Raw genomic sequence first — 27,290 nt, 5'->3', positions numbered from 1 at the left:
ATGTATATCTTCACTTTTGAGCTTTCCAAAGTACATTGTACATACTGTATCTATCTATATTTGAGAATTATTACTATAAAGTTTGAGATAAACCACCATTTGTCACAGATAATATTCTCATGTACATATGACAGATGTACATGTGTACCCAGACGTTGTGTGTCAGGAGACGTGATTTAAAACTATAATTTGAAGAAGTTTACACACAATATTCCATAAATCTCTTATAAGACATACATGTTTGTTAGACAATATTATGAAAGATACATTTGATGATGGTTAGTGCTATTTGATGTGGATACATTTCGTCAAATTCAAAGGCAAAAGTGTTGACTTTATTTTTGTTATAAGCATGAGGACACACAACCCCTCTCCACCCCCCCCCCCCTACCGTATCTGAATATGCAATACATTGCACAGTAAAACTGTGTTAGAATAGTAGGTCAATGGTTTAATAGATGCTGCTTTAACATGTACATTTGTAAGTATCGGCTTGCATGGTGATGTAGACATACCGTCTCTATTTTCACGAAGTGACTGTAATGAGGAAAATGAGGACAATTTGCGTGACGATTTTCCTCACTACCGTCACTTCGTGAAAATAGGGACGATACACAGTAGGCTTACGGATGCACCATTTGAGAAAGGGGCTCCCCAATCCTCCCCCCTCTCTCACATGGTGCAACCGTAAGCCTACTCTGTATGATACAGTGTTGTTGTTTTGGAAGTCTTTCGGAAAGAATCAAAACAAAGGGGGCTGTGGTAATGAGAGATAATTGGCGCTAATTGAGCAGTCCCGATGATGGTGTTAAGATTCACCTATCATCGAGCTAAGTCAATTCAGACTATGATCCTAATATACTTCGTCAGCTGCTTGTTATTGTGTGCGGACTATTACAAAAATATGCATGTAAATATTGTTATGTCATGCTGTATTAAATGCTCCAAGCTGTGGATGAAACGTGGAAATAAACTGAATAACATTGATTGTGGTGGTTATTTTACCTGACTGCTAAGAGAGCATAAATGCTTGGAAGTAAAAGCAACCAGACGGCCGACGGCTTTAGGTCCTCTTTGAGTGACCTGGTAATGAGGATTAATGCCTTACCAAAGGGCACTAGCGCATCGACTTGGTTTCGAACTAGGGTCATCGCATAATATGAGACCACTACTCTACCGACTGAGCTATCGTGCCTCCTCAATGTATCTGCTACTTGGAATTTAAAATCAAATTTTTAAGTTGTTTAAGACAAATTGCCTTCTTATTTCTCTGACTTGTACAATTATATTTTTCTTTGACTGTGTAATTCACTTAATTATTTGTTTTATCCTTTTTATTTTGTTATCCACAGACATGGGCATTGTGATGAGATAGCAATCACCATCGAGTCTGCTCAGCCCACCGCCACTACTCTGTTCATTTCCTCGGCCAGAACATCCTCCTCCAACGGCCCTATCATCACAAGGAGAGACCGGTAATCATTCTCAGCCCTACCCCCCTCCATTCGCGTCCACCCTGTGCGTGGCCGGAAGCTGCAGGTGAAATTGATCACCAGGCATCCAAAACCAGAGACGTCGGGTTCTTGGAGGTGCATGCACGCGGAGAAAAGAACAGAAGCCAAATAGGAAACGGCAGGAGAGATATAAAGAGTGGGAGAGAAGAAAGGAGAAATTGAGGAAGACAGCAAGGGCTCTTGAAGAAAGTGAAGAGTATTTGAACTGTCTGTGAAGAACCAGGAGTTGCCATGGCAACACAGAACGGTCATACCAGCGTCCACGTCTCAGACACCCAGACGTGGGAGAGGAACAAGAAATACACGGTAAGAGCTAGCGCTGTAAATGTATTAAAGATAAAGGTGAGTTGTGGTTTTAGAAAAGAAAATGAATTCTCACAGAATCAAACGAAACTTACACTGAATGTTCAAGATGACAAATAAATGTCATTTGCCAAACAATTTTGTTAGAAAATGTATACTGGCTGAGTAATGAGCATAGAAAGATTAGGAAATCAAGGTGAGTAGCCCCGACACCATTTGTGTAGTCCCATATACATCCTTCTGTGTGCAGTGCTTGTTACTTTACCAAGACTGGGCCAGATTTATTATTTAATTTGATAACTCCAGAACTTTGCAGTACACACCAATACTGACTGCTACATGATCAACTTTTCTGATCCATTCCACACTTTTTCTCTCACAATGCAATCGGGTGACCAGAACTCACCGTTATCTTTAAGATGGAGAAAGATGAACAATCCTAGATGGAAAGAGAATATTGTTCAAAACAATACAGTGCTGCAAGCGTTCAGAAGCTGAACAAAAAGTGATTTTCACCGCTTCCAGGTTTACGAGTCATCTCTGCACTCTTGCAAACAAAGAAAAATATATCAAAGAAATAATTTTCAAAAAGAATTTAGATGTACATTTGCAAGTACATGGAGGCAAAACTGAAATAATTGATAAAGTCTAAATATTTAAGTAAATACAAGTACTTACAATGTACTGGTTGGATTTCAATTATATACATACATGTATATCATGTAAACATAATGTGCATGTACAATAGCTACAAGTACTGTATGTCATGTTATTGAGTTGTAGATGCGTTTCCCACATCAATACAGTATGTTCCAAATACACTTACACTCTGGTGCCAAGCTTGCTTGCAGTGACTCTGTAGCCACAGGATGAATGCCCACATGGGGCGGGCTGAATGTACAACTGCATAATAACACTGGACATAGATTAGACACTCTATCCTCTAGAGTTACATGTACATGGCTAGCATCAACAGTGGCATCAGGGGAGTGTTTCACAAAGACTAAGATCGACTTCAAGTTGGACTTAACTATGGCAGGCCGTTCATGCCACTGTTTGCTCTCATCGTTTACTGGCATTGGTCTTTCAAAGGACATACAAATTATGGTCACAAGTCTACAGAATTTATATTTTTTGATAATGCATTATTGAAGGAAATAACATTATCGAAAGTTGTTAATGGTGAGAGAAAACAGTGGCATGAACGGCCTGTCATAGTTAAGTCCAGCTTAAAGTTGATCTTAGTCTTAGTGAAACACCACCCAGGCCTACCACCAAAGCTCATCCTCTCCCAACGACGACGGGGTGTCCATTAGGATGAGTTGGCATCTCTGTCAGTATAGGGTGCATCTTTTACCACTCAGAAACAGCATTTCTATTCATACATATAGAACCCTACTTCAAGTACACTGTAGACGAACGAGACTTGCGGGATGTCACGTTTATCAACTCGTCACGATTCAAAATAAAGGCCTTGTCTCTGCGAAACTGCTTTGCGCTTTTGCGCCGTTTGACCCGGGAAGAAGAGAGTTGCTCGGAGGTCAAAACAAGCTTGCGTTTTATATCGCCATGCAAATTTTCCCTGAAACACGTTTGAAAACGCTGATTCTAGGCCAGAAAAGGGATGATAAACGCACCCATAGTCTGTCAAACCCATTATGTGATGCGAGGACGTCCCTCGGCGTGAGAGGTCTTGGGTAACACATTACAGTCGTGACTGCTGCATTCATGCCCTTAACCCAGTTTGTCCCTTGTCCGTCCATCCTCACCTACCGCCCCCTTCTGCAGTACAGGCCTCTCGTCATCATTTACATGTATGCAGTTCAGTTGATGTGATGGCTCAATTATATACACCAAGATATCACATTTAGCTTTAAACATGAGCAAACTGTCCATGTATATATTTTGCTGGCCTGTTATGAGTGCCTTTGCCCAGGTAAAAGGCCTAGTGTTTGAGTATGTACAGTATGGGTAATAAACATTCCCAAGGGTATGCATCCTTTAAACTAAGAAACTGGGCTTGTTTAATGTTCAAGAGCATGGCTTTTGTTTTGTATGTGTACATGTACTTAACAATATACACATCTTTCCAGAAAAATATAAAAAAAATAGAAATTCTGCTAACAAAAGGAAAGGTGCTGCTATGGGGTTCATGAGCATGAACTTGTTTAAGCAGATTGCCTACGGTAATAGACAGATTTACTATTTATTAAAGCTTATAATGTATACTTTTAAAAATAATGTTTGGTCTTGACAACCCAAAAGCTTGCCATAGTCTTTCCCGACTGGATTCCAATTTATTTTAGTTCATTCATTAATAACGGGTTAACGGAAGAAGTTGTCACTAGGTCCCCAGGAAAGAAATATCCATAAATTTGAATATGTTTAAGTAAACCGGTCTATTTTGCTCGCAAATGCTCAAAGATTCTCTCAAGCCAGAATTTCCCCTGTTCGTGCTTCCATCGACAGAAATGTTCTTTTTATTTTATTTTATTCTATTTTTTGATCGTAAAGTAAGCATCGACGACGACGGAGGGGCTTTGTGCCATTTCCGACACCGTCTGACCGATGAAATTTCACACCCAGGGCTCCAATTAAACCACAGGTCCCCGTGATGACGAGATTAGGGGCAGAGAAACATGCAAAATACTTGACTGCATCATAATCTCGGAGGCGACATGGCCTTCTCGATCCGCGCCTCCGACTCTTGAATTGAAGAGAGAGAAATATATGGAGAATCTTGGCCTCATCAAGCATCGCACTTCATCTTAAAGATGAAGTGGAGTTTTGGTCGTGCGATCTGTTGCACTGTGAAAGAAATTTAAAGCAAATGAGGAAGGTTGATTATTCAGTACATACGTGTACATACGTGTAGAAGAGGTGTACAATGTGATATTTGGGAATCAAAATCATCAAACTTATAAGAAATTTACTTAATTTTGCTGAAAATCAATGTACTGCACATTTAGAATTGGTTATATGGGATGATACTCACTTGTAGCATAAAAGTTCCGTCAAGAATTCATAGAGCTGTGATGTTCATCACATGTAGAATGTGAGGGCATATAAAGAGCAATCCTTTTCAGGGGACATTGCTGCTTTTATGTTTCTTCTATTAAAAGTCTAAACTGACATTTGAAAAATAAGAAGAAAGCTTACAAAATATTGTCACCTGTACTGGAACTCATTCTTTGCTTTAAATGTATTCACACGAATGGCATCAACCTCGGGCTCTTGATTTAATTTTGTGCGAGTTAATGTCATTAAATGTTCACTGCCTCGTGCAAGAACATCCCCAAGGCCATGCCACTGTATCCCTGTCAACTCAGAGAGAGAGAGAGAGAGAGAACAAAAGAGAGAGAGAGGGAGGAAGGGAGGGGGAAGGGAGTGAGAGGGAGAGGGATGAAGGGAGGGGAGGAAGGAGGGAGAGAGGGAAGAAGGGAGAGAGGGAAGAAGGGAGAGATGGAGAAGAAAAGACAGAGAGACAGATAGAGAGAGAGAGAGAGATAGGGAGAAGGAGGTAGAGAAATAGAGAGAGGGACAGGTTTAGGGGGAAGGGAGGGAGAGAGAGATCAAACTTGTACTCGAAAGAAGGGCAAAATACTTGGGGCTCGTAAAAGCTGCCTTGAATTTATTAGAACAATTTATTCCTGAAAAGAGCACAGATTCTTTTCAAATAAATTCTAACCGCCCACCCCACGCCGTCTTCTATTATAATGAAATAGTAGAATCGAGCTCCGAGTGAAATCAGGTTTTTGTATTGGTCCGCTAGCTATGACTTTCACTCGGGGGAGGGGTTAGTTCAAATAAACCACCGATTTAAAATAAAGTCAAAGAATAAGAGCGCTGGGACACGATATAGTATTTAAGGTGTCATATATGTTTATTTACCAATCACTGACTTGTATCAACTATTCTTCTAACAGTATTTATTATCAAACAATGTCATCAAAAATAGTATCAATAATCCAGAAGATCTCTGTCTTCTCTTCAACATACATTCATATCAAAATACACCTTAAGCTAAAATACACTTTAAAAGCCTTAACTTGTACGAGATTAGATGTGGGTACTACCAATACCTCAATTACATTGTCATCTAATGTTTGTTTATTTAGTTCCGTTATTGCACGTAAAGCAAGGGTACTACTAGCGAAAGCACAGTGAGCATTACCGGTGCTCTCGCCGGTTAAAGAATCTTTGCCAAAGTTTAAGTGGGACACTTCCCCAATCTTCTCTAAAAATTCTCTGAGACTGCCCTCAGTAGTTGAAGGACTCAATCCCTTCACCAGAACAACACAATCTCCCTTAACAGAAGCCATTGTTTAAAGAAGTAAGGAGGGGGGAAAAAAGTATGAAAGAAAAATAAAGAGGTAGAAAAGGAATAGATCTTAGGAAAAACAACTATAAGATTATTAAAGCTACAACAGAAACAAGAACAGTCTAGTCCCTATCTGCGATATTGACTACGGTATATGTAAACACAAGAATAGTGACTTAACAAAATCGTATAAACCAACGCTAAGCGGAAAATATAACACTCTGCCAATCACTAGCAAGCAAATCTGTTTCAGCAACACATACACTCAAGTCCAGTCACCCAAAATATTCAACCATTCGTCAGATAGTGTGGTGATATCAGATGATCAGAATGTAATTTCTTCCCAAATAAATAGAGAACAAGGTTAGCATCTAATTAGAAAATGATTTGCAATATATCATAATGGGATATCATTAATTTCCGAACCAATTAACTATTCCTCTGCACACATGAAATATAATAACACAATTCAAATGATATAAAATATTATCAACTAAAAGGAAACAAGGTCACTATTAGGGAATGTACGTAAAAGCTAAACTTCATGCCCAAGCGCTGAACTTGACCAGGAAAATCATACCAGTCTTTCTGGAAACCTGCAATTATTATTATTTAAAAAAAAGTTTCTTATGAATTTGGAGAGCTTTTAAAATCGTGCTGATAACGCGGAAATAAGGTTGTGGGTTCCGTCTAACCGCCCACCCCACGCCGTCTTCTATTATAATGAAATAGTAGAATCGAGCTCCGAGTGAAATCAGGTTTTTGTATTGGTCCGCTAGCTATGACTTTCACTCGGGGGAGGGGTTAGTTCAAATAAACCACCGATTTAAAATAAAGTCAAAGAATAAGAGCGCTGGGACACGATATAGTATTTAAGGTGTCATATATGTTTATTTACCAATCACTGACTTGTATCAACTATTCTTCTAACAGTATTTATTATCAAACAATGTCATCAAAAATAGTATCAATAATCCAGAAGATCTCTGTCTTCTCTTCAACATACATTCATATCAAAATACACCTTAAGCTAAAATACACTTTAAAAGCCTTAACTTGTTAATCTAAATAAATGGGACATTAAGGGTTGGGAAGAAGGAGGTTAGTTAGAAATTGTTAGTACTGTGGCCACTTACATACAGCGCGGTAGACTATTCGCGATTCGAGTGGATGTACCGATTCGGCCGTTGCAGACGAGATGAAGAGATGGACAACGATGCTACGGGTATGGGAACAGGAAAGATGACGACGTCGAAGACGGGAACGGAATCGGGAACACAGTTGCGGGATCAGGACGACAGGATCAAATTCAGGAACTCAGGATCAAAATCAGGAACACAGCATCAAATTGGCATAGGGTTAATGGTACCTATTTACCGACGTTTCTGCAATCAGTGTTCCTCCTATCAATGTTCCTCCTTATGAATCAGTTCCTGACACTTTCAGATTAAGTTCCCTTGAAGTATGTTGTATAATTTAGTTGAATATTCCCGACTTGGTGATTGAAGTGACTTGGCTTTCTTGAACGATTCTGGAACAACGCTGTACTTCGATAACTTTGTGAGTCCAGAACTTGTTGATTTTCACATGCAGCAATTAGTTGTTAGTTCAGGGACAGCTTGAGGGAGATGGGAGGACAGGGGTACAGGTAGAGGAGACCAAGTCGGGGTGGAGCCAAGTGATCAAAATATCCATGCAAACTACTTTTATACCTCATTAAACATTCATACTTGACTTTTCCTCCGATCATCTTATTGGTCATTACTTTAAAAAGGGGGAAGGGGTCTAATCTAAAACTCTACTCTTATTGGTTCAAGGTCACCACTCATGGCCAAAGACACAGTCCTATGAGGTGTTCTTCAAAGAGCACGTTTCAAAGAATAGTCACAAAGCATGAATGACCACAAAGAGCCCGTCTGATATCTAAATCCCCTTTCATAGAGCTTAATCTCTATTATTACATATTTATGAATGGCATTAGGGTCTAGTACACTAGTAATCAGTATTGTATCGAACAGGATCCTGTGAATGGCAATAGGGTCATAAAGGCTATACCCCAGTGTGGGAACAGGATAGCTTCAACTAGACATGCCAGCACATTGTATAAATACATCTATAACCAATTAAGACAAAGAAAGATACAGCTGAAAGAGACAAAGATAAAGAGAGAGAGAGAGAGAGAGAATACAAGAAGAAGAGAGAAGGACTACATGACCAATATTCCACCATGTTACAAAATGATTGTTTTTTTTATAAACAGAATGTAAATAAGAAAAATCACATGCAAGTCCTGCAGCTCTTAATGGTTCTGCTCAGATTTATTTTCTCGGATTTATCTTCTAAATACATCTAGAGTAAAGATTTTTTCTTATTCCAAGTATGCAGGGTTTTACCTTTCCAAATTGACATCAGTTTCCCCCTATTTTTACACCCTTTTTCTCCTACAGTATTTTGTTAATATGCACCTACTCTTTTATTTCTGATGTGTGATTGGTGCTCCGTCCAAATTGGCATTCTAACTTTCCCTCTATTTTTAAACTCTTTCTCTCCCATTCATGCATTCTTTCTTTCTCTCTTTCCCTCTATCTATCTCCTATATCTGTCTATCTCTTTTTCTCCATATAATCTTTGATTTCAGATGCATGGCTTGTGTTTCTTCCAAATTGGCATTCCCAGTTTCTCCATATTTCAAAGCTCCTTTTCTCTCTCCCTCTCTCTCTCCCTCTTTCTCCCTATCCCTCTCTCTATCTCCTTCTCTATCTTATAGTCATTTGCTCCTCTCTGCTTTCTACACCATGCATACTTTTCATCTCGTTTGCTTCTCTTTGCATTTCATCAATTCCCATCCCAGTGTCTCGTCTTGTTACTGGATATTAGATATCAGCTCCTCGGGGCTATAATTCTCCTCATATATATTTGAATGGGATAATGACGTACGTTGCGGTCCAGTCAGCGTGAAATCCACACCGAGGCTATGTACTTCGGAGGGACGCTGGCTGTGCAAGCGCGGCTCAAAGAACAAATCAAAAGACGGAGCGGTCTGAAGACCTGGGCTCCAATCTATTTTTAAGCGACTGAATGCTCACTCTTCGATCCGAGTTAATCAAAATACAGACCTACAGACAAAAGCCTTTGTGTCGAGTTGCTAGGATGCAACTGACTTTATACTACCAGGATCATGTTTAATAGAGCAATGCCAGTATGAAAATGATAATTGTGCTGCTTTTATACAGAAGGCCAAGAATTACGCAAGTACCCCCAATAGAAAGTCTGATCCGATTTCCGCCGAACAACCGTCAGAATCCTAAATTACATTACTCTGCTGTATACATGTAATTAATGAATGGTTTATGATAATGCATAGATAAATGTAGCAGGGCTGCTAATTTTGTTTTTGAAGTTGATTTATTGAAACCTTTAAAGGTCATGATTAATCAGCAATTACAACATGCAGTAATTTCTTTTTAAAATGCACAGACATTGGCGGTGATATACATTTGTACCTCTCCATGGAAGAAAGAATTATACATGTACATGTACATGTATGAGACAGAGACACCCTTTCTGTAAAACTAAGGAGCATCTAAAGAGCTTCCATGCATACAAATATCTTATCAGTATCAATCTGGCATATTATATATTGAAGTGAACATGCAAGGGAGATGACTTCTTCAAGTTTAATGAGGTTATCCATAGTAGATGTAAACAAAGTATCTATATTTACCTGTATTTGTAGACTGTACTCCCTTTCCATTTTAACCCTTCCAGGAGAGCATTTATTTAAAGGGATAAATTGATCATATACTGTTCTTCAAATAGGCAAAATTAATATATTTCTTTTATTCTCTTTTTTTTTTATTGCTACAATGTAGTGATAAATGTAATGTCTCTGAAAACAAATATATATGGGTGGGAAGTTGAACTTAGTTGAAAAGTTGAAAAAAAATCACCAATTCCTGTTTAATTACATTAATTTTGAACTTTTTAATGTGTTGCAAATTTAAAGATTTTAAAGCTTATTTTCCAGATTAAAATTTATAGAATCAAATGCAGCATCTTCATGCAACAAAACGGATGCTGTGCGTGCAGAAATTTATGTCCTTTCTATCTCATAATGCATCTCATAAGCAGCAAGTCTACTCAAAGCTTAATAGACATGGCTCCTTTTCTCAGAGATGTATCAATGAATGGAACAATCTTTCTTCTGTAGTTGTGGAGAGCACGTCACCAAATAGCTTTAAATCCAATTTGTCGAAATTTTGGCCGTCAAGAAAAGATCAATTTGACCCAGAAGAGTCCTTCCCTTGTCCATGTTCGTCAACTGCTGTACAGTGCCCCTAAACATGTGTCCCAATATGGATTCTTCATCCTAATGTCAACGAAAGGCAAATCATTTTTTTAAAATTTTAAATGCCTACTTCCATGGTGTATTTCCAATGTATATTTTTACATCTAGGGAAGATGTGGAAGGAGTGTGTTTATGTAGGTACCGTACCGTTTTTCTCTTGCAACAGTTCTTTTCCTATCTTATTTAACTCATCATATTCACTCAAACTATCTCCCTGCAAATATTTAGGATAGATAAAGTAAAGGCTTCAAGATTATTTAAAGCCTGTCTACACTAGTTTGGCCAGGAGGGATTATACAACATGTACCTCCAAGCGTGGCCACTGACAGGTGGTTATCTCATCAAATAAGCTCTCATTTAACATAAGAAACAAAGGGACCATGGGGGACCAACGTTACCTATTAGGCATTGTTTGATATATAGAGGGTGCAGTAGCTACAAGTAGTGCAGTGGGGCTTTAACTGTTTCCTACACAAACTATCAGATTATAAAAAGGAGCACTTTAAAATGGAGATCCTTTTCCTGTCAACCCGTACATCCTCACAGTAGAACCTTGTCATGTGTGGTTGTGGCAGATTTGCGTGTATTTGTTTGGTGCTTCCTCTACATGTAGTCTTGACCTGCGTCAACTGCTCTTGTATGCATGTGTGGGAGAACTTGATAGAATACATGAACATGTCGAGGGTTCAGTGACACAAAGTCGTAACTCCATATTTTGTCAAAAAGAGTATTAGATATCAAAAAGTTCGGGAAAATGTGGGCTTTCTAGGAAACACAAAGACTTACCTCCACCAACACTCCATTGAAGTCGATGGCTAGTGAAACACAGATTTAACTCCTTAAGGCCAAAGGGCTCAGTGACACATTAACCACTTTTCCTCAAAAGGGAGTTACGTCTTTGTGTCACTGACCCCTCGATATGTGCATGTAGACACAGCTGGGTCCCTAGAGACAAGCCGCTCTTCATGGACGTCACATTTAGAGATGCTTAACTTCGAAACGTCCATCAAAAGGCCTGTATTCATCAGCTCGAGTTTGCCAAATAACACGCTATTGTAACTACCCCCATCGCAAATTTTCCAGCTAATCTGCGTCTACATCAGCCCGCAGTTGCAATTAGCGGGATATTTGGTCAAGAAAATATCCTGAGAAATCTTGATCTTGTTTCCAAAATATCCCGCTATTGGGGAAATAGTGGGTTAATTTGCGCCCGTCCGAGCTACTTTGTGATAATATCCTGAGTCATAAAATAGCGGGTTATTTGGCTAACTCAAGCTGTTGAGGACAGGCCTTTTAGAGATGCTTAGCTTTGAAATGTCCATTAAATGCATCGGCTTGCTGCGTCACACTGACCCCTCACTTCTGCATGGATGATTATAATCTTGTAATAAAGAAGGCTTTGCCTGCATTATGGGAATAAGCAGATCGATATTTAAGCAAAAGGTCCATATGTAGTGTAATTTAATAGCGGATTATCAACCATAGAATATTAAAGATAAACTTTAGTACTGGTAATGCGATTGCATTGTGAAAGAAAAGGTGTGGAAAGGATCAGAATCAGTTGATCATGTAGCATGTACATGTAAGTATTGGTGTGCACTGCAAGGTTCTGGAGTCATCAAAATCATAATAAATATGACCGAGTCTTGGTAAAGTAACAAGCACTGTACACAGAAATTATATATGGGACAACACATATGGTGTTGGGGCTAGTACTACCCTGATTTCCTTATCTTTCTATGCTCATTACTCAGCCAGTATACATTTTCTTCCAAAATTGTTTGGCACATGTCATTTATTTGTAATCTTGAACATTCAGTGTAAGTTTCGTTTGATTCTCTGAGAATTAATTATCTTTTTTTTACCAGAACTGGAGTTTATCTTTAACCCCTCGCCTATGGGATCGGGTGACTCCTGTCTATGTGAAGGAGAGAATTCAGTAGTTACAGCATTTGGACTTGCATAAAGCCCCATCTTAACAGTGTCCCTTGGAATAGTTTGACCAGTTTGATCTTATAAACATTTGCAATTAAACTATTTACATACCGGTAAATGTAAGAGATAGGAGACTGCAAACAGACGATATGTAAATGTATGCCAGATGAAAATTAGTTTTTCCTATACAAGAGGATTTTCTAGTGTTTTACATATTTTGATGTTTAGAATACATACATTTTTATTTGACTCTATTTCCTTCTCTCTCTCTCTATTTCTCTCCCTTGTACTTTATTTGTTAGGAGCCAGAATTAAGGGCGAGAACAGGGGCTCATTTAAAAAAACATTTCATTGGTGACAAATGACAGTTTTTTTAATAAGCTAGTGAAATCCTTGCTTCTGATTGGTAAATTAGCAGATTCGTCACTGATATTTGTCATTTGTCGTTGAAAAAAGGCTTCGTGAAACTGGTCCCGACGTGTTGTTAGCTCTGTGTTTGAACACGTCGGGGACCCGTTTCACGAACACCCTTCTGGCGCCTAGCTGAGGGTTTATGTCTTCTATTCTGCTGTGAACTCATCCTAAATAATTTATCAAAACATCCCTCTTTCTCTCCATACTTAAAAGGCATCGTTAAATATGAGATGCATAGCCCTACCTGTTTTCAGTGTCTATGATATGGTGTTGTATTGAAGCCCTAAAAAAATTGCTCTTCAAAATGGTCATGAAGTGCCTCAAAAAAGAAAAAAACTTTGAGTGACCGTTCTTACTGTACCCCCCCCCCCCCAATAGACTGTAGTGTTATAAAAAAGTTTACGATAACAAATTTTGAAATTTCGATTTCCAATCATAAATATCTTGATAATCAGACACGCATCGGCTTGTAAAAGTCATGGGATTCCTGACTGACCTAAGGGTAAATAATTATCATTACAGCATGAGCTCAATCCAGGATTTTCATTAGAATCTGAGACAAAGATGCCCAATCCCTTTAAACGCCTTTCCCTCCTATTCCTTCATCCCCACTACCATACATTGTAGATCTATACATGTACATTCATTCTCCAAGCAGTTCGAAAACTCTGCCTCCATCTCTTCCAAAAAATTCACACAATACACTACTACATGGAGTACCCTAATCAGGACTTTGTGTGTGTTGCAAAAGAAGCAGAGAGAAAAAAAAATACATGTACATGTAGGCGAGGAAAATGAATTTCCCTGGAAGAATTTGAGACGGATGGAGTCGGGCCTGGGAGGTCGCGTGCGCCGTGTCGTCTTCTAAACGTGACATGAATGCCAATGCGGCGATTCCTCGTTTGCAATCGTTGTCTACCCTGGCCGCCAATAAATCCATTTCATTAAATTGCAAGTCAGTACTTAAAAGGGGCTTTATGAGAGAGTTAGAGAGATCATGGTGATGATGGTTGTCGAAATGATGCAGATTAAGGAAGCGCCTGTTAGACATGAGGAAGACGAAAGAAGAAAAACTTTTTTGTTACAGTTTTCGATCAGTTTTAAAATAGTAGAGATTAAGAGAATCTATCAGTTTGATTGAGTTACATGTAATTGCACATCTTTAATAGAATATGAAATGATTGTCATTAATTTTGTTAGCAGGTACATTTTAAAGAGTGCAGAGTGGGAAATGAGTGACGGTCTATATATCAAATTTAAAATGGCAAAGTCTTGTTGTCTTGTTTATTAATACTGTTCCTCACATTTCACCCTGTATAACCTACCATTTAAAACAATTGATTTTGACGTCTTTACAAAGACTTGATTATATAATGTCATACTTTGAGTATATTTCATATTGTGTTAAAATTTTGTCATTAGGTGAATTCTGTTTTGTGAAATGTAAAACAAATAAACTTGAAAAGCTTGAAGTCTTCAATTTGATATACATGTAGATCACAATCATCATACACAGGACAACAGCATACACATAAAATGTTTCGCTGATATAGATTTCATATAACTACCCATCAAAATTCTGAATGTCCTTCATGACTGGAATCATATTACTTCAGAGTTCAGACTCAAAGTACATGTAAAAGTAATTTTAAAGATGAAGTTGAGTTCTGGTCATGCGATTGCATTGTGAAAGAAACGGTGTGGAATCGACCTGAAAAGGTTGATCATTTAGCATATAAGAATTTGTGTGTATTGCAAGGTTCTGGAATCATCAAAATGATAAGAAATTTGGCCAAGTTTTGGTAAAGTTACAAACACTGTACACAGAAAGATGTATATGGGACTACACGAACACGTGGCGTAAAAAACCTACCCCCGAGTTTTACGATGAACATGACATATTTAGAATATGAAGGCATTTAAAGAGCCATGCTTTTCAGGGAACATTTCTTATCTGATGTTCTTCCACACTTGCATAATAAGAATGATAACGCTCACAAATTATTTTTCACCTCTTCCCAGAACTCAACCTTCTCTTTAAAGATAAACTCCAGTACTGGTAAAAAAAAAAATTTAATTCTCACAGAATCAAACGAAACTTACACTGAATGTTCAAGATTACAAATAAGTGACATGTGCCAAACAATTTTGGAAGAAAATGTATACTGGCTGAGTAATGAGCATAGAAAGACAAGGAAACCAAGGTAGTACCATCCCCGACACCATGTGTGTTGTCCCATATATAGCTTTCTATGTGAGTGTTTGTTACTTTACCAAGACTCGGTCAAATTTATTATGATTTTGATGACTCCAGAACCTTGCAGTGCACACCAATACTTACATGCTACATGATCAACTGTTTCTGATCCTTTCACACCTTTTCTTTCACAATGCAATCGCATTACCAGTACTAAAGTTTAGCTTTAAGGCTAGGATGTATGTACTTGTAATTTGGCCTCCATATGATACATGTATCTGTCCAGTATTTCCTTTTCTAAAGTGTATCGCACACTACTAGCTCACGCAGTTTTAAAAGAGGGCAGTTTCTTTTTGCTGGAGAAGAAGAAATTAAGGGAGAGAGGGAGAAATTAATTATGTATCGTATTAAGAATCGCTGCATCCATCATCTCCTGAGGCCTGTTTCACAAAGCCTTTTTCACAAAGCCTTTTTTCACAAAGCCTTTTTTCACAAAGCCTTTTTCAATGACAAATGACAAAAATCAGTGACATATCTGCTGATAACCAATCAGAAGCAAGGATTTCAGTTGCTTATAACAAAAATTGTCATTTGTCACTGATGACAAGTTTTGTGAAAGGCCCCCCCCCCCCCCCCCCCCCCCCCCTGGGTCCTACATGTACTGTATGCAGGAATCGTGGCTCAAATTCAGAACCTCTGGGCTCTTGCTTTTATTTTGAAGGATGGCAATGGTTACTTTGTTAGGAGTAGGAGGAAAGGCCAATATACCTTACATAAAATCCAAGGCAACCTGATTATTTTTTTCAAGAGAAAAAATGCAAGAAAAGTTTCCATCTCTGATGAGGATATGCTAGTACACCACTCTGATTGAACCATCATTTGCATTAAGGTTGTTGTAATTGTAAATGTAAACCTCTGCCGAAGAGCATCGAGACAAGGGAAATTATGCCCACTTCACTATCACTTGACATGCATGCCAATTTGTAGCCTTTATACGGACTCTACAATCATCCCCTCCCACATAAATATTCAAATATTCACTTTCAGTGCTCTCAAACCGCATATGCTGACGAAAGACTAATTCCAGAGGCCTTTGTTGGATTAAAGTCGATCTATTAAGTTATCGAGAGACAGAGGTAGAGAGAGAGAGAGAGAGAGAGAGTGAGAGAGAGATAGAGTGAGATGAATTGTAGGGTGGTTGAATATTATAGAGAGATCATGGACCTATGAGAGCTACATGTATATTTGAGATAGAGAGATGGAGAGAGACAGAAAGAGAAAGATATAGAGAGAGGAGGAAGGGAGGGAGGGAGAGAGAGAGAAAGAGAGGGAGAGAGAGAGAGAGGAGGTGAGAGTAGGACTCTGGGAGTAGAGCACAGGGAGGAGGGGAAAGGGTTACAGAGACAGGGAGAGAGGAAGAGAGAGAGGTGGAGGAGGGAGGAAGAGAGAGAGAGAGAGAGAGAGAGAGAGAGAGAGAAGGGAGATGGGGGATAGAGAGAGGGAAAGGAGGAGAGATGGCTACAGGGAGAGAGGAGGAGGAGGAGAAAGGAGGGAGAAAAGGGGATATGTGAGGCAGAAATATATATATATATATATATATATATATATATATATATATATATATATATATATACAAAACAAATGTAAAGTGCGAAGGAGGGATAGAGGAGGAGGAGGAGGATGAAAGGATGATATGAAGATGACAGGATTGTAAGTCAAGATAAATGGAGAGATGTTATGTCCTGAGACAATCTGTCAAGATAAGAATCTCAGGATTTATGACTTGATGAGGGAATTTGAAAACAGCGATTGTTTGTTTAGGAAAGTGGATTGAGAAAGCGGTTTGGGCGCGTGTCTTGCACATTGCATGTCAAAATAATATATATTACAAAAGATAGAGAAATAAACCTATTGATTTGTATGTGTACTTTTGCATTACCGGTTACTTTTTATTATTATTTTTGTTGTTGTTGGTCCATCACTTTATTGATACTTCAGCAATAAATGAACTGACACATTATCAGGGAAAAAATATTTAAAAATTTGGGGGGCTATTTTTCAAGCTTGCTAGTATGAAAATAACACTATTTAATTTGTTTTGTGTTGAACTCTATACAAATATTGGGGGGCTCTTTTATGACTTTGGGAGCTGTTTTTGGCATTTCCAGGCTAATTTGCCCCGAGCCCCTGTGTATTTTTCCCCCTGCATTATGATAAATCATAAAGACATACAAAGAAAAGGAGAACATTATAAGAAAGGCCTTGGGCTTGAGCTGATTAATGGTCCATGCAAATGTTGCTTTTCAAAGTGGTAAGATGACAATAATTGCGTTAATAGAAAATGACTACATCTTTGCTCATGTGGGTTACGTGTCGCGGTGCATGACTTTATTTTTATACAATAGTTCTTGTCACATGCAGATCTATGCACATTACGTGCAAGGTTGACTTGCCTCTTGTTTTCACAACCTTTTTCTGCTGTTTTCTTTATATTACTGCCTTGTTTGTGTTGATGTCAACCAGCAGCAAGTGATGTCAATCAACACCAAGCTCTTCCACGTGGAGTACAGTGGGATGACAGGGAAAAGAGAGGAAGAAGAAGAAGAAGGAGGAGGAGGAGGAGGAGGAGGAGGAGGAGGAGGAGGAGGAGGGGGGAGGAGGGGGGAGGAGGGGGGAGGAGGGGAGGAGGGGGAGGAGGGGGAGGGGGAGGGGGAGGGGGAGGGGGAGGAGGAGGAGGAGGAGGAGGAGGAGGAGGAGGAGGAGGAGGAGGAGGAGGAGGAGAGAGAGAGAGAGAGAGAGAGAGAGAGAGAGAGAGAGGGGGGGGGGGGGGGGGGGGGGGGGGGGGGAGGGAGGGGAGGAGGAGGGGAAGGAAAGGAGGAGGACAGAGAGAGAGAGAGAATTTGTGTGTGACTGTGAGTGGTTTTCAGCACTGTATTATCAAACCTACATACACATGTACAGGACGTCATTAATTTGCTTGAAATTTGTAACTTAAGCAGAACAAAATCCCCAAAATCCCTTTTCTCCATTTTCTCCACAGCTTTACTTTGTGTTTTTGTACAATGTGTAATATCCTTTATTTTAAGTAATTTTACTAAAATGTGCCACTATTTTTCTTGCCTTTGTCACAGGTTTACAAGGTGGTTGTCGTGGCTGCAGGGAAGACCTGGTTCATCTTCAGAAGATACAATGAATTCCACAAACTCTATGAAGTTGTAAGTAGCCATCTTGATTCTGAATGAACTGGTCAATAATATGTTAAAAACTTTTTGCAATACGTCCATACATATATTTCATTCATTTCATTTCATTTATTTTCCATTAAAATTCAAAATAAAATACATATCAAATTAACAGCAAAATCGGCAGGACCCCAAGAAAAGCAAAGCTTGTGAGAATGGGGCCCTGTACAAAAGTAATCATACAAGCAAATTATTATAACAAATATTGTAAAACTTATCAAAACAAACATACACCCACCCTCATTCATTCACATGCATACAGACACACCAACACACCGCAGGCAGAACATTGTACAGAAAAAAAGAAGAAAAAAAAAAGAAGAAAAAAAAAAAAAAAAAAATTTACTCAGTGCACTTTATTTGATTTAAACAAGAACTGTTTACATGAATATTTAAACTTTGATAGGGTTGAACTACTTTTTAAATGATAAGGTAAGGAATTCCAATCATGTATACCCTGGAATCTTAAAGTGTGTTGGGTCAAGGAAGTACGTACAAAGGGGTAATGATAGTTTGATTTGTTTCTGGTTTCGTAAGAATGGTAAAAAGAATTTGTTTTAAACATGTTATTAAATATTAATGGGAGCTCTTGTTTATGAAATTTGAACATGAAGACTAAATTGTTTAATTTTATGAGGTCAAAGACTGGCAAACATTTTAAATCATAAAACAAAGGAGCACTTGAAGTCAAATAGTTAGAATTAGAAATTATACGAACAGCACGTTTCTGAAGAATATGAATTTTATATAAATGAGTCTTGTAAGTATTACCCCAAATAATATTACAGTAGTTGATATGCGGTAAAACAATACTGTTGTAAATAGTTAATAATATATGTTTCGGCAACGTCTTTTTAAAGAATGACATGATACCAACCCCCCTTGAAATTTTTGAACAAATATGGGTAATATGGTGGCACCAGTCAAGTGATTCATGAAGTTTGATACCTAAAAATTCAACAATATCAGTTTTCTTAAGAACATCATCTTTAATACGCACCGGGGCAACATGACTAGGAATCCTTTTTTGTTTAGAATGAAAAATTACATAGTGGGTTTTTTCGGCATTAAGAAACAACTTATTACAAATATACCACTCACTTATTTTCCTTAATTCATAATTTATATTACTAATTAGTAAATTAATATCTTTATGAGAAGAAATAACAGCAGTGTCATCAGCAAATAATGAAAATTTTAAAATACTTGAGGAATTTAAAATATCATTAATGTACAACAGAAATAACAGTGGCCCGAGCACAGATCCCTGTGGGACACCCGTATTAATACACAAACAATCAGATTCTGTACCATCGGCCATCACATACTGTTTTCTTCCTAATAAATAACTCCTAAACCATTCTAGAGGAACACCTCTTATACCATAATAATGCAATTTTTTTAGCAGGATGTGATGGTCGATGGTATCAAATGCTTTGGAGAGATCCATAAATACTCCACAACAAAATTTCCCTTCATCAAATGCACTCGCTATATAATTTGTAATGTTAAATATGCTTAAAGACGTGGAATGATTTTTCCGGAAACCAAATTGCTCTGAAGCTAAGGAATTATTTTTTAACAAAAATGTATAAAGTCTTTTAAACATAATCTTTTCGAGTAATTTTGAAAAAGTTGACAACAGTGCAATTGGCCTGTAATTTTCTATATTACCTACTGGTCCTTTTTTGTATAACGGAATAACTTTGGCCACTTTAAGTTTGTTAGGAAATATTCCTGAGACGAGAGATTTATTATAGATATTTATATACCTCACTTAAGAAATCCAGCCATCTGATTGGTCGAATTGCATTCATAAACTTCAACTGTTCCTGTAAAATTCTCGGTAACCATGCTTAAAACATTTCAATATTTTTAATAACCATGGTTATTAAAAATAGTTGGTCAGCCTCCATGGTTACCCCATAGGTTTACATGTTAAAAAATGGTTTGAGCGATGGAGGATGCCGTATGTGTGCGAAGGATTGGTCGGTAATTTCAATACAATTGAATCTCGATCGATCTTACCGACAATATTATCTTGCATTGTTGACATGAAGACGAAAATAAACTTCCAAAAACAAAAAAACAACATCTGCCGATAGATCTTGATCTAAGTTCGTGCCAATATGCATTGCAAAAGTAAAAGAAGAGTCCGTATATGGAGCTTTTGCGAAGCATTCATCACACGCGAAGCCGGTTTCAATCCATTTTAATGTATATATCGGAGAAAACTGCCAAGCATGTTAACGGCGGGCCATAGCCGAGTGGTCTAAGCGTTGGTTTTCGGTACACCTCTTGTTGTACGCAAGAGTTCGAATCCCGTCTTCGACAAAAATGATAAATATTTTTAATTTTTCATTTTTTAGTCTATTTTTTTTCGGCATATAAAAGTATTAATGACTGCTTTAATATTCGAGAAATAGTTGTTTTCATACGCTCTCGGGAAGGTTACAATTGGGCTATTCCCCTCGGCAAGCCTCGGGGAATAGCACAATTCTAACCTTCCCTTGAGCGTAATAAAACAACTATTTCTCTCAAAGCAGTCATTAATACTATACTATAATTTCTCGATATCGATCAGAAAAGGTTGATCGCCTAGCATATACATGTAAGTATTGGTGTGTACTGCAAGGTTCTGGAATCATCAAAATAATCATAAATTTGGCCCAGCCTTGGTAAATTTACAAGCACTGTACACAGAAAAATATATATGGGACTCCACAAACATGTGGCATAAATATATGTCCCGATTTGTATACTACATGTATACTGAATATGAAGGCATTTGAAGATCCATGCTTTTCAGGGAACATTTTTTATCTGATGTTCTTCCACACTTGCATAATAACAATGATGATGCTCACAAAGTATTTTTCACCTCTCCCCAGAACTCAACCTTCTCTTTAATGTTATATATAATGAGAGATGAAACAATCAATTAACAACATCCGACCAAAAAGTGTTATAAATGAAGTATCAGCATTCACATGATTGTAGGCATACATGTTTCTTTAAAGATTTATATCTTTCCCTTTGCTCCAGATGTAGTGCACACATTGTCAATGAACATGTATTTCACTAAATTTTATTTATTTATTTAATATTTATTCGGTTTAAAAACCATCAACACTCAAAGTTCAGGAAGTCGTGATAGTTGATTTACAATGAAATTGAATAGTGTAAACAAAATTGAACCAAAATATATACACTTTAAAAAAAAACATGTTGTTTTACACACATGAAAATATGGTTACAATACAATATTCAACGTATGGCTTCATTATGCTAGACCAAGGCGAGATATTATGACTGAAGAAATATATCTACCAGTAACTGTGAACAAACAGTGAACATGCCTTTGTCATGAAAAGGGGTTACTGGTACTACATGTTCTGTAAACAAACATGTTGTCTTACTATTCTGAAAGCATTCTAGTTCTTGAAACAACAACATCTTACAAAGCGTTTGATGTTTGTAATTGTGAATCATATGCTGCAGATAAGAAACACTATTTAAAAAAGCCTGTTCAAACTGGAGAAATCTACACAAAAATCGTATAAAGAATCGTTGTATAAGATAAGAAACACTATTTTAAAAAGCCTGTTCAAACTGGAGAAATCTACACAAAAATCGTATAAAGAATCGTTGTATGAGATAAGAAACACTATTTTAAAAAGCCTGTTCAAACTGGAGAAATCTATACAAAAATTGTATAAAGAAACGTTGTATAAAGAATCATCATGTTGTGAAAGGGGGCATACCGGTATACACAAAGTGAAACTTTCGTAAAGAGAATGTTGTTTTAAAGAGGTCGGCTGGCCAATAATCAAGGAGTGTTCACGATAAGCCCCACCCAATTGAAAAGTTTAAGTGCAATGCAACTTTTAGACTAGAACGGGACCCTGATTCTCGATCAAGTTTTCGATTAAGTTTTCGATTGAAATGATGCTCAATGATGCTACGTGTACATATGTGTATTACATATGACTTTTCGTTAGATACGACATTCGGACTGGAAAAATGTAATAAGGACAATGTATACCATGCATCGTATAGTTATACAATGAAATCCAGAGTCTGAATGGGGTAAGATACTTATACTGGTAGCACACCCACTTCAACCTTTGTTCAGAGAAAATAAATGGAGAAACTTTACCCTAATTATCTGTGACCGTACCGGTAAGCAAGTTGCTCGCTGTGTAACACGTGTAATGTGAACTTTGAAACTCAAGTCAAAAATATCTTAGAATTTTAAGTAAATACACCTTTTAATGATGTGCATACGTTTTGCTACCCACTTCAGAGTAGTCTTCTTCAAAGTCAAATATTTTCATTAAAAATGTAAACTTTAATTTTAAAAATATTATTAATGAGAACTGTGTATCGTCTGTTTAGAGTCAAAAGGATGATATCCTTTTGTTATTATACATGGGGGAACAGGCATATACACGTCATGTAATATTTTATTGTACAAATTTGTATTGTACCTAACGGTCCATGTATGTGAAAAACACATGCTAATAAAAGTATATGTACTGTGACATACAATGTTATGTACATTGTGTTCACTTGCACCATCATCATAACTTGCATGTGAATGTGCAAGTGTTTAGAACGAGATTTTGATTTGATAACTTGTGCCCTTCGATATACTGTGCAAATAAAAGCCTCGTAAAATAAATCATTTCGACACCTCCGTTATAGTTAACATGTACAGTATGTACGCCTACAACATTGCTTTTATTAATAGGTATTTAATTTAATATAGCTACATGTACATAAATTGCTCAGGCTCTTGATTGGTTTATTATTATAATGTGTTTGTTTTGTTTGAAGGGCATTAAAGGTAGTGTATTCCTTTTGCAGCCAACATCAAATTGTGTAGAACTGTGCCGGAATTATGAATATGTCACATAGAATATGTCACACGACATAGAATATGTCCTATCTGTGCAATTTAAACGCTAGCAGTGTCCTAGTATTATAATATAAAATATGCAAACAATAACTTCATGTCAAAATGTATGATAACAAACTTAATATTTCTATATCATATTATTATAAATTTAAAGTATCATCCGAACTATCTGTGAAAAAGTGCAGGAGACTGCAATCATAAGCGATGCTTGACTAGGATGGCGGCCTCAAAACCACCTTTGATCAAGATATACTGGTACATGTAGTACTGTATGATCTTATTTTAATGATCTCTCTCTACTTTTGTAGCACTCTAGCCCCTGCTAATGACTTGATATAAGAAAAAATGTGACTTTCTCTGAAAAAGAAAATTACAAAAGCTCAACAGTTTTTTATATCAGCCATGGGTCATACATGGGTCATGTTAATTTTAATTGTTTTCTGATGACAGTTACTGGGAATTTCTACTTAAGCTAGTTTAAACCATTTCTCATATCTTATTGCTCTATTAATAATCTAAGATTAGACATTTGCAGTAGGATATGGTAAGATAATATCAGAGAGTACATTGATACAGAGTGCAAAAGTACATCAGGGCCAGCTAGTTTCATCAAACTTGTTATCAGTAACAAGTTTCAGGAACTGTTACAAGCTACTGAAATTGGGCATTTGATTGGCCGAGAGCAATTTTGACGTAGACAATTTAGCCTTTGTTACTGAAAACAAATGCCTTTAAAGATGATCTATCTGAATCTGTGCATTTACTGTTTAATGTCAAAATGCTTTTCATACATGTATGATACTCATAGTTGTACACGTACCTGTATGTCAAAGTTTATTCAGCATTAACAAAAACCCGAGTCAGAAAAGAACTTCTTTATGTTATGTTTGGGTTTTTCCCCTGCCATACAGGTGTGCCGCAACATGTCTGCAATAAATGTATTGTGGATGATGCTTGCACAACAGATTTTGTTTTTGTTTGGACAAACTGTGTATGAACTTCTAAGGTATTAGGTACATGTAGGAACTCATAAATCAAGTGTATAGTAATAAATGACAGTTCTATATTGAGCGGTTCAATGTTATGTTGAAGTTCAATTCTTGATTCATCGCTCATGATATAGAATCGCTCATGATAATAGAATTGTTTGTGATAATAGAATCGAATGTGATGCCATCTTGTATTGCTGAATTAATGCTGATGACAGCACATTCTGAAATAGACCCTGGGATGATCCAGCATTTATGTTTCATCTAGAAATAATCTCAGCAGTCCACAATCGACTCTAGAGTACATTGTATCATCATATTACACCATATCACAGACACTGATAACACATAGGGCCATGCATCTTAGATTTGTAAAACTGGAAACATTGTTAAAGGTAAAGACCAGTATTGGGAACGCCCCAATTTCAAAAAATGAAATGGAAGCTCTTATTACCAATCATGTGAAAGAATATGTTTTGAATAATACATGATGATAACAATTTTCCCGGGAAACCGCCTACAAATTGATATATTTAGTAAATTAGTTTATCTATTGGGATGTGAGAGATAAAAACGCACATGTTGCGCATGCGTGCGTGGTACCATATACATCTTTCTGTGTACAGTGCTTGTAACTTTATGAAGACTGGGCCAAATTTCTTAATCATTTTGATGATTCCAGAACCTTGCCGTACATCTATGCTAGATGATCAACCTTTTCTGATCGATTTCACAACGTTTCTTTCACAATGCAATCGCATGACCATAACTGGTCTTTATCTTTAAACAATGCCTTTATAATGTGAAATGTGTGGAAAGAAAAAATAATGTATAGAAGGGCTGTAATTCAATCAAAGCCAAAGCCATTGCCTATTCTTGTTGCGTTGATCTTTTACAGTGCCTGGGAGATGGTTTGACCGGATGTCTGTAATAAATCTTCTTGTCGTGGAAGGTTGCAAGTTCAAATCCCAGACAGCATGTCCTCTAGACAAGACGTGTTATTTTCATTCTCTCTGAGACATTCATCCTTAGGTCTGTCCTCATCAGACCAAATTTGCAAAAGAACCTGCTATTTTAACTAGCCCGATCTCCGAATAGCCAGCTAATCTGTGCCCTCATCAGCCCGCAGTTGCAATTAGAGAGATATTTGGTTGATAAAATATCCTGAGAAATCTTGGTCTTGTTTCCAAAATAACCCGCTGTTTAGGAAATAGCGGGCTGATTTGCACCAGACTTCATCTAGTTTGTGATGAGCGTATCGGGCTGGTGAAGATGCAGTTTCGAGCTTAGGGGAAATATCCCGAGTCTGAAAATAGCGGGTTTATTTTGCAACTTCGGTCTGATGAAAACAGGCCTCTTGTGAAAGCTGGATGCATTGGATTCACACTTTGATATATTCATGGTCATATAATATTGCAATGTTCTATATATATACACCTTCAATGTGATTTATCATTTTTGGCCTCTGACATGTTGTTGTTCTCAACATCTATTGAATAATCCACCCACTGTATATGATGCTAGACCAAAATAAACTTGGTTTTGTTTTTGATTTCTCTATTAATTTTTACCATCTCATGTTCTTTTTCTTTCCCTCTTTCCTTTTCCCTCTTTCCTTTTCCCTCTTTCCTTTTCTCGCTGTGCATGTCTGCATTATATATCTTCCTCTCAATCTCTCCTTTCCTCTCAATCACTCTCCCTCTCTGTTTCTGTCTGTGTGTGTGTCTCTCTCTCTCTCTCTCTCTCTCTCTCTTTATCTGTATCTGTCTGCCTGTCTCTCTCTCTCTCTCTTTCTCTTTCTCTTTCTCTTTCTCTTTTTCTTTCTTTCTCTTTCTCTTTCTCTCTTTCTCTTTCTCTTTCTCTTTCTCTTTCTCTTTCTCTTTCTCTTTCTCTTTCTCTTTCTCTTTCTCTTTCTCTTCCTCCCTCCCCTCTCTCTCTTTATTTGTCACTGTCTGGACCTCTCTCTCTCTCTTTCTCATCCTCTTTCTTTCTCTCTCTTCCTCCATCTCTCCCTTATTCACTCCATTATACAGCTGAAGAAGAAGTTTCCCGGTGCAGACCTCAAGCTGCCGGGCAAGAAGCTCTTTGGCAACAACTTTGACCCAGAATTCATCCGTCAGAGAAGAGAAGGCCTCCATGATTTCATCCAGAAAATCATCAACAATCAGCAGATATTACAGCAGTGAGTATATATATCCCTCCCCTCTGTCAACCTCACTCTCCCTCCCCTCCCTCCTTCTCCCTCTCGATCCCTTTCATCCCTTTGTCCTTCTCCCCTTCTCCTCCTGCTGTTTACTCCTCCTCTCCTTCCCTCTTCCCATCCTTTTCCCCTTTCCTCCTGCTCTTCCCTTCTTTCCTGTTCTTCCCTTCTCCCCTCCTTCCCCCTTCCCCTCCTTCCCCCCTTCCCCCTTCCCCTTCTTCCCCCTTCCCCCTTCCCCTTCTTCCCCCTTCCCCTCCTTTCCCCCTGCACTTCCCATCCTCTTCCCCCCTGCACTTCCCATCCTCCCCCTCTTCTCCCCTCATCTCCTTTCCTCTCCCCTCCTCTCCCTTTCTCTCCCCTCCTTTCCCCTCCTTCCCTCCTTCCCTCCTTCCCTCCTCTCTCATCCTTCCCCCTCCCTCTTTCCCTCCTTCCTTCCTCTTTCCCTCCTTCCCTCCTCTTTCCCTCCTCTTTCCCTCCTCCCCCCTCCACTCCCCTCCTCTCCCCTCATCTCCCATCCTCTCCCCTCCTCTCCCTTCCACTCCCCTCCTCACCCCTCCTCTCCCTTTCTCTCCCCTCATCATCTCTCCCCTCATCATCTCTTCCCGCCCTCCCTCCCCCAGCTCTTTCCTCCCTCCCTTCTGCCTGCTACCCTCTTTGATCTACATGTTACTAGAATCTCCCACAATATTTAAATGAAAAATTATATTATGATTCAACTATCCATCAATACTTTAATATATTTAAAAATGTTACAAATCCATATTCAAGGTTTGAGGCAAAATGACATTTACTGAGCTTCAAGATATTTTTTCCTCCTTTTTCTTTTCACTTTATTTACAATTTCCTTTCAGCACACGTATACAGATTACGTAGGACACCCACCTCTGTCTTTAGTGATTACTTATT

The 27,290-nt window shown here is 38.0% G+C and overlaps 1 protein-coding gene across 1 annotated transcript; it reads left to right on the top strand.

Moving 5' to 3' along the window:
- The first annotated feature begins 1,334 nt into the window (after positions 1–1,334).
- On the top strand, positions 1,335–26,398 carry LOC115923062 (serine/threonine-protein kinase Sgk3-like). Its single transcript, XM_030983210.1, has 3 exons — positions 1,335–1,820; positions 18,164–18,247; positions 26,218–26,398. The coding sequence occupies exons 1-3, from the start codon at positions 1,746–1,748 to the stop codon at positions 26,368–26,370; spliced, it is 312 nt and encodes a 103-aa protein (XP_030839070.1). The 5' UTR covers positions 1,335–1,745; the 3' UTR covers positions 26,371–26,398.
- The last annotated feature ends 892 nt before the right edge of the window (positions 26,399–27,290 follow it).

The sequence above is a fragment of the Strongylocentrotus purpuratus genome, unplaced genomic scaffold, assembly GCF_000002235.5.
Source record: "Strongylocentrotus purpuratus isolate Spur 01 unplaced genomic scaffold, Spur_5.0 spur5_scaffold_13, whole genome shotgun sequence".
NCBI lineage: Eukaryota > Metazoa > Echinodermata > Echinoidea > Camarodonta > Strongylocentrotidae > Strongylocentrotus > Strongylocentrotus purpuratus.
Note: the sequence above shows the minus strand (reverse complement) of the source record. Positions and strands in the feature narration are given on the sequence as shown.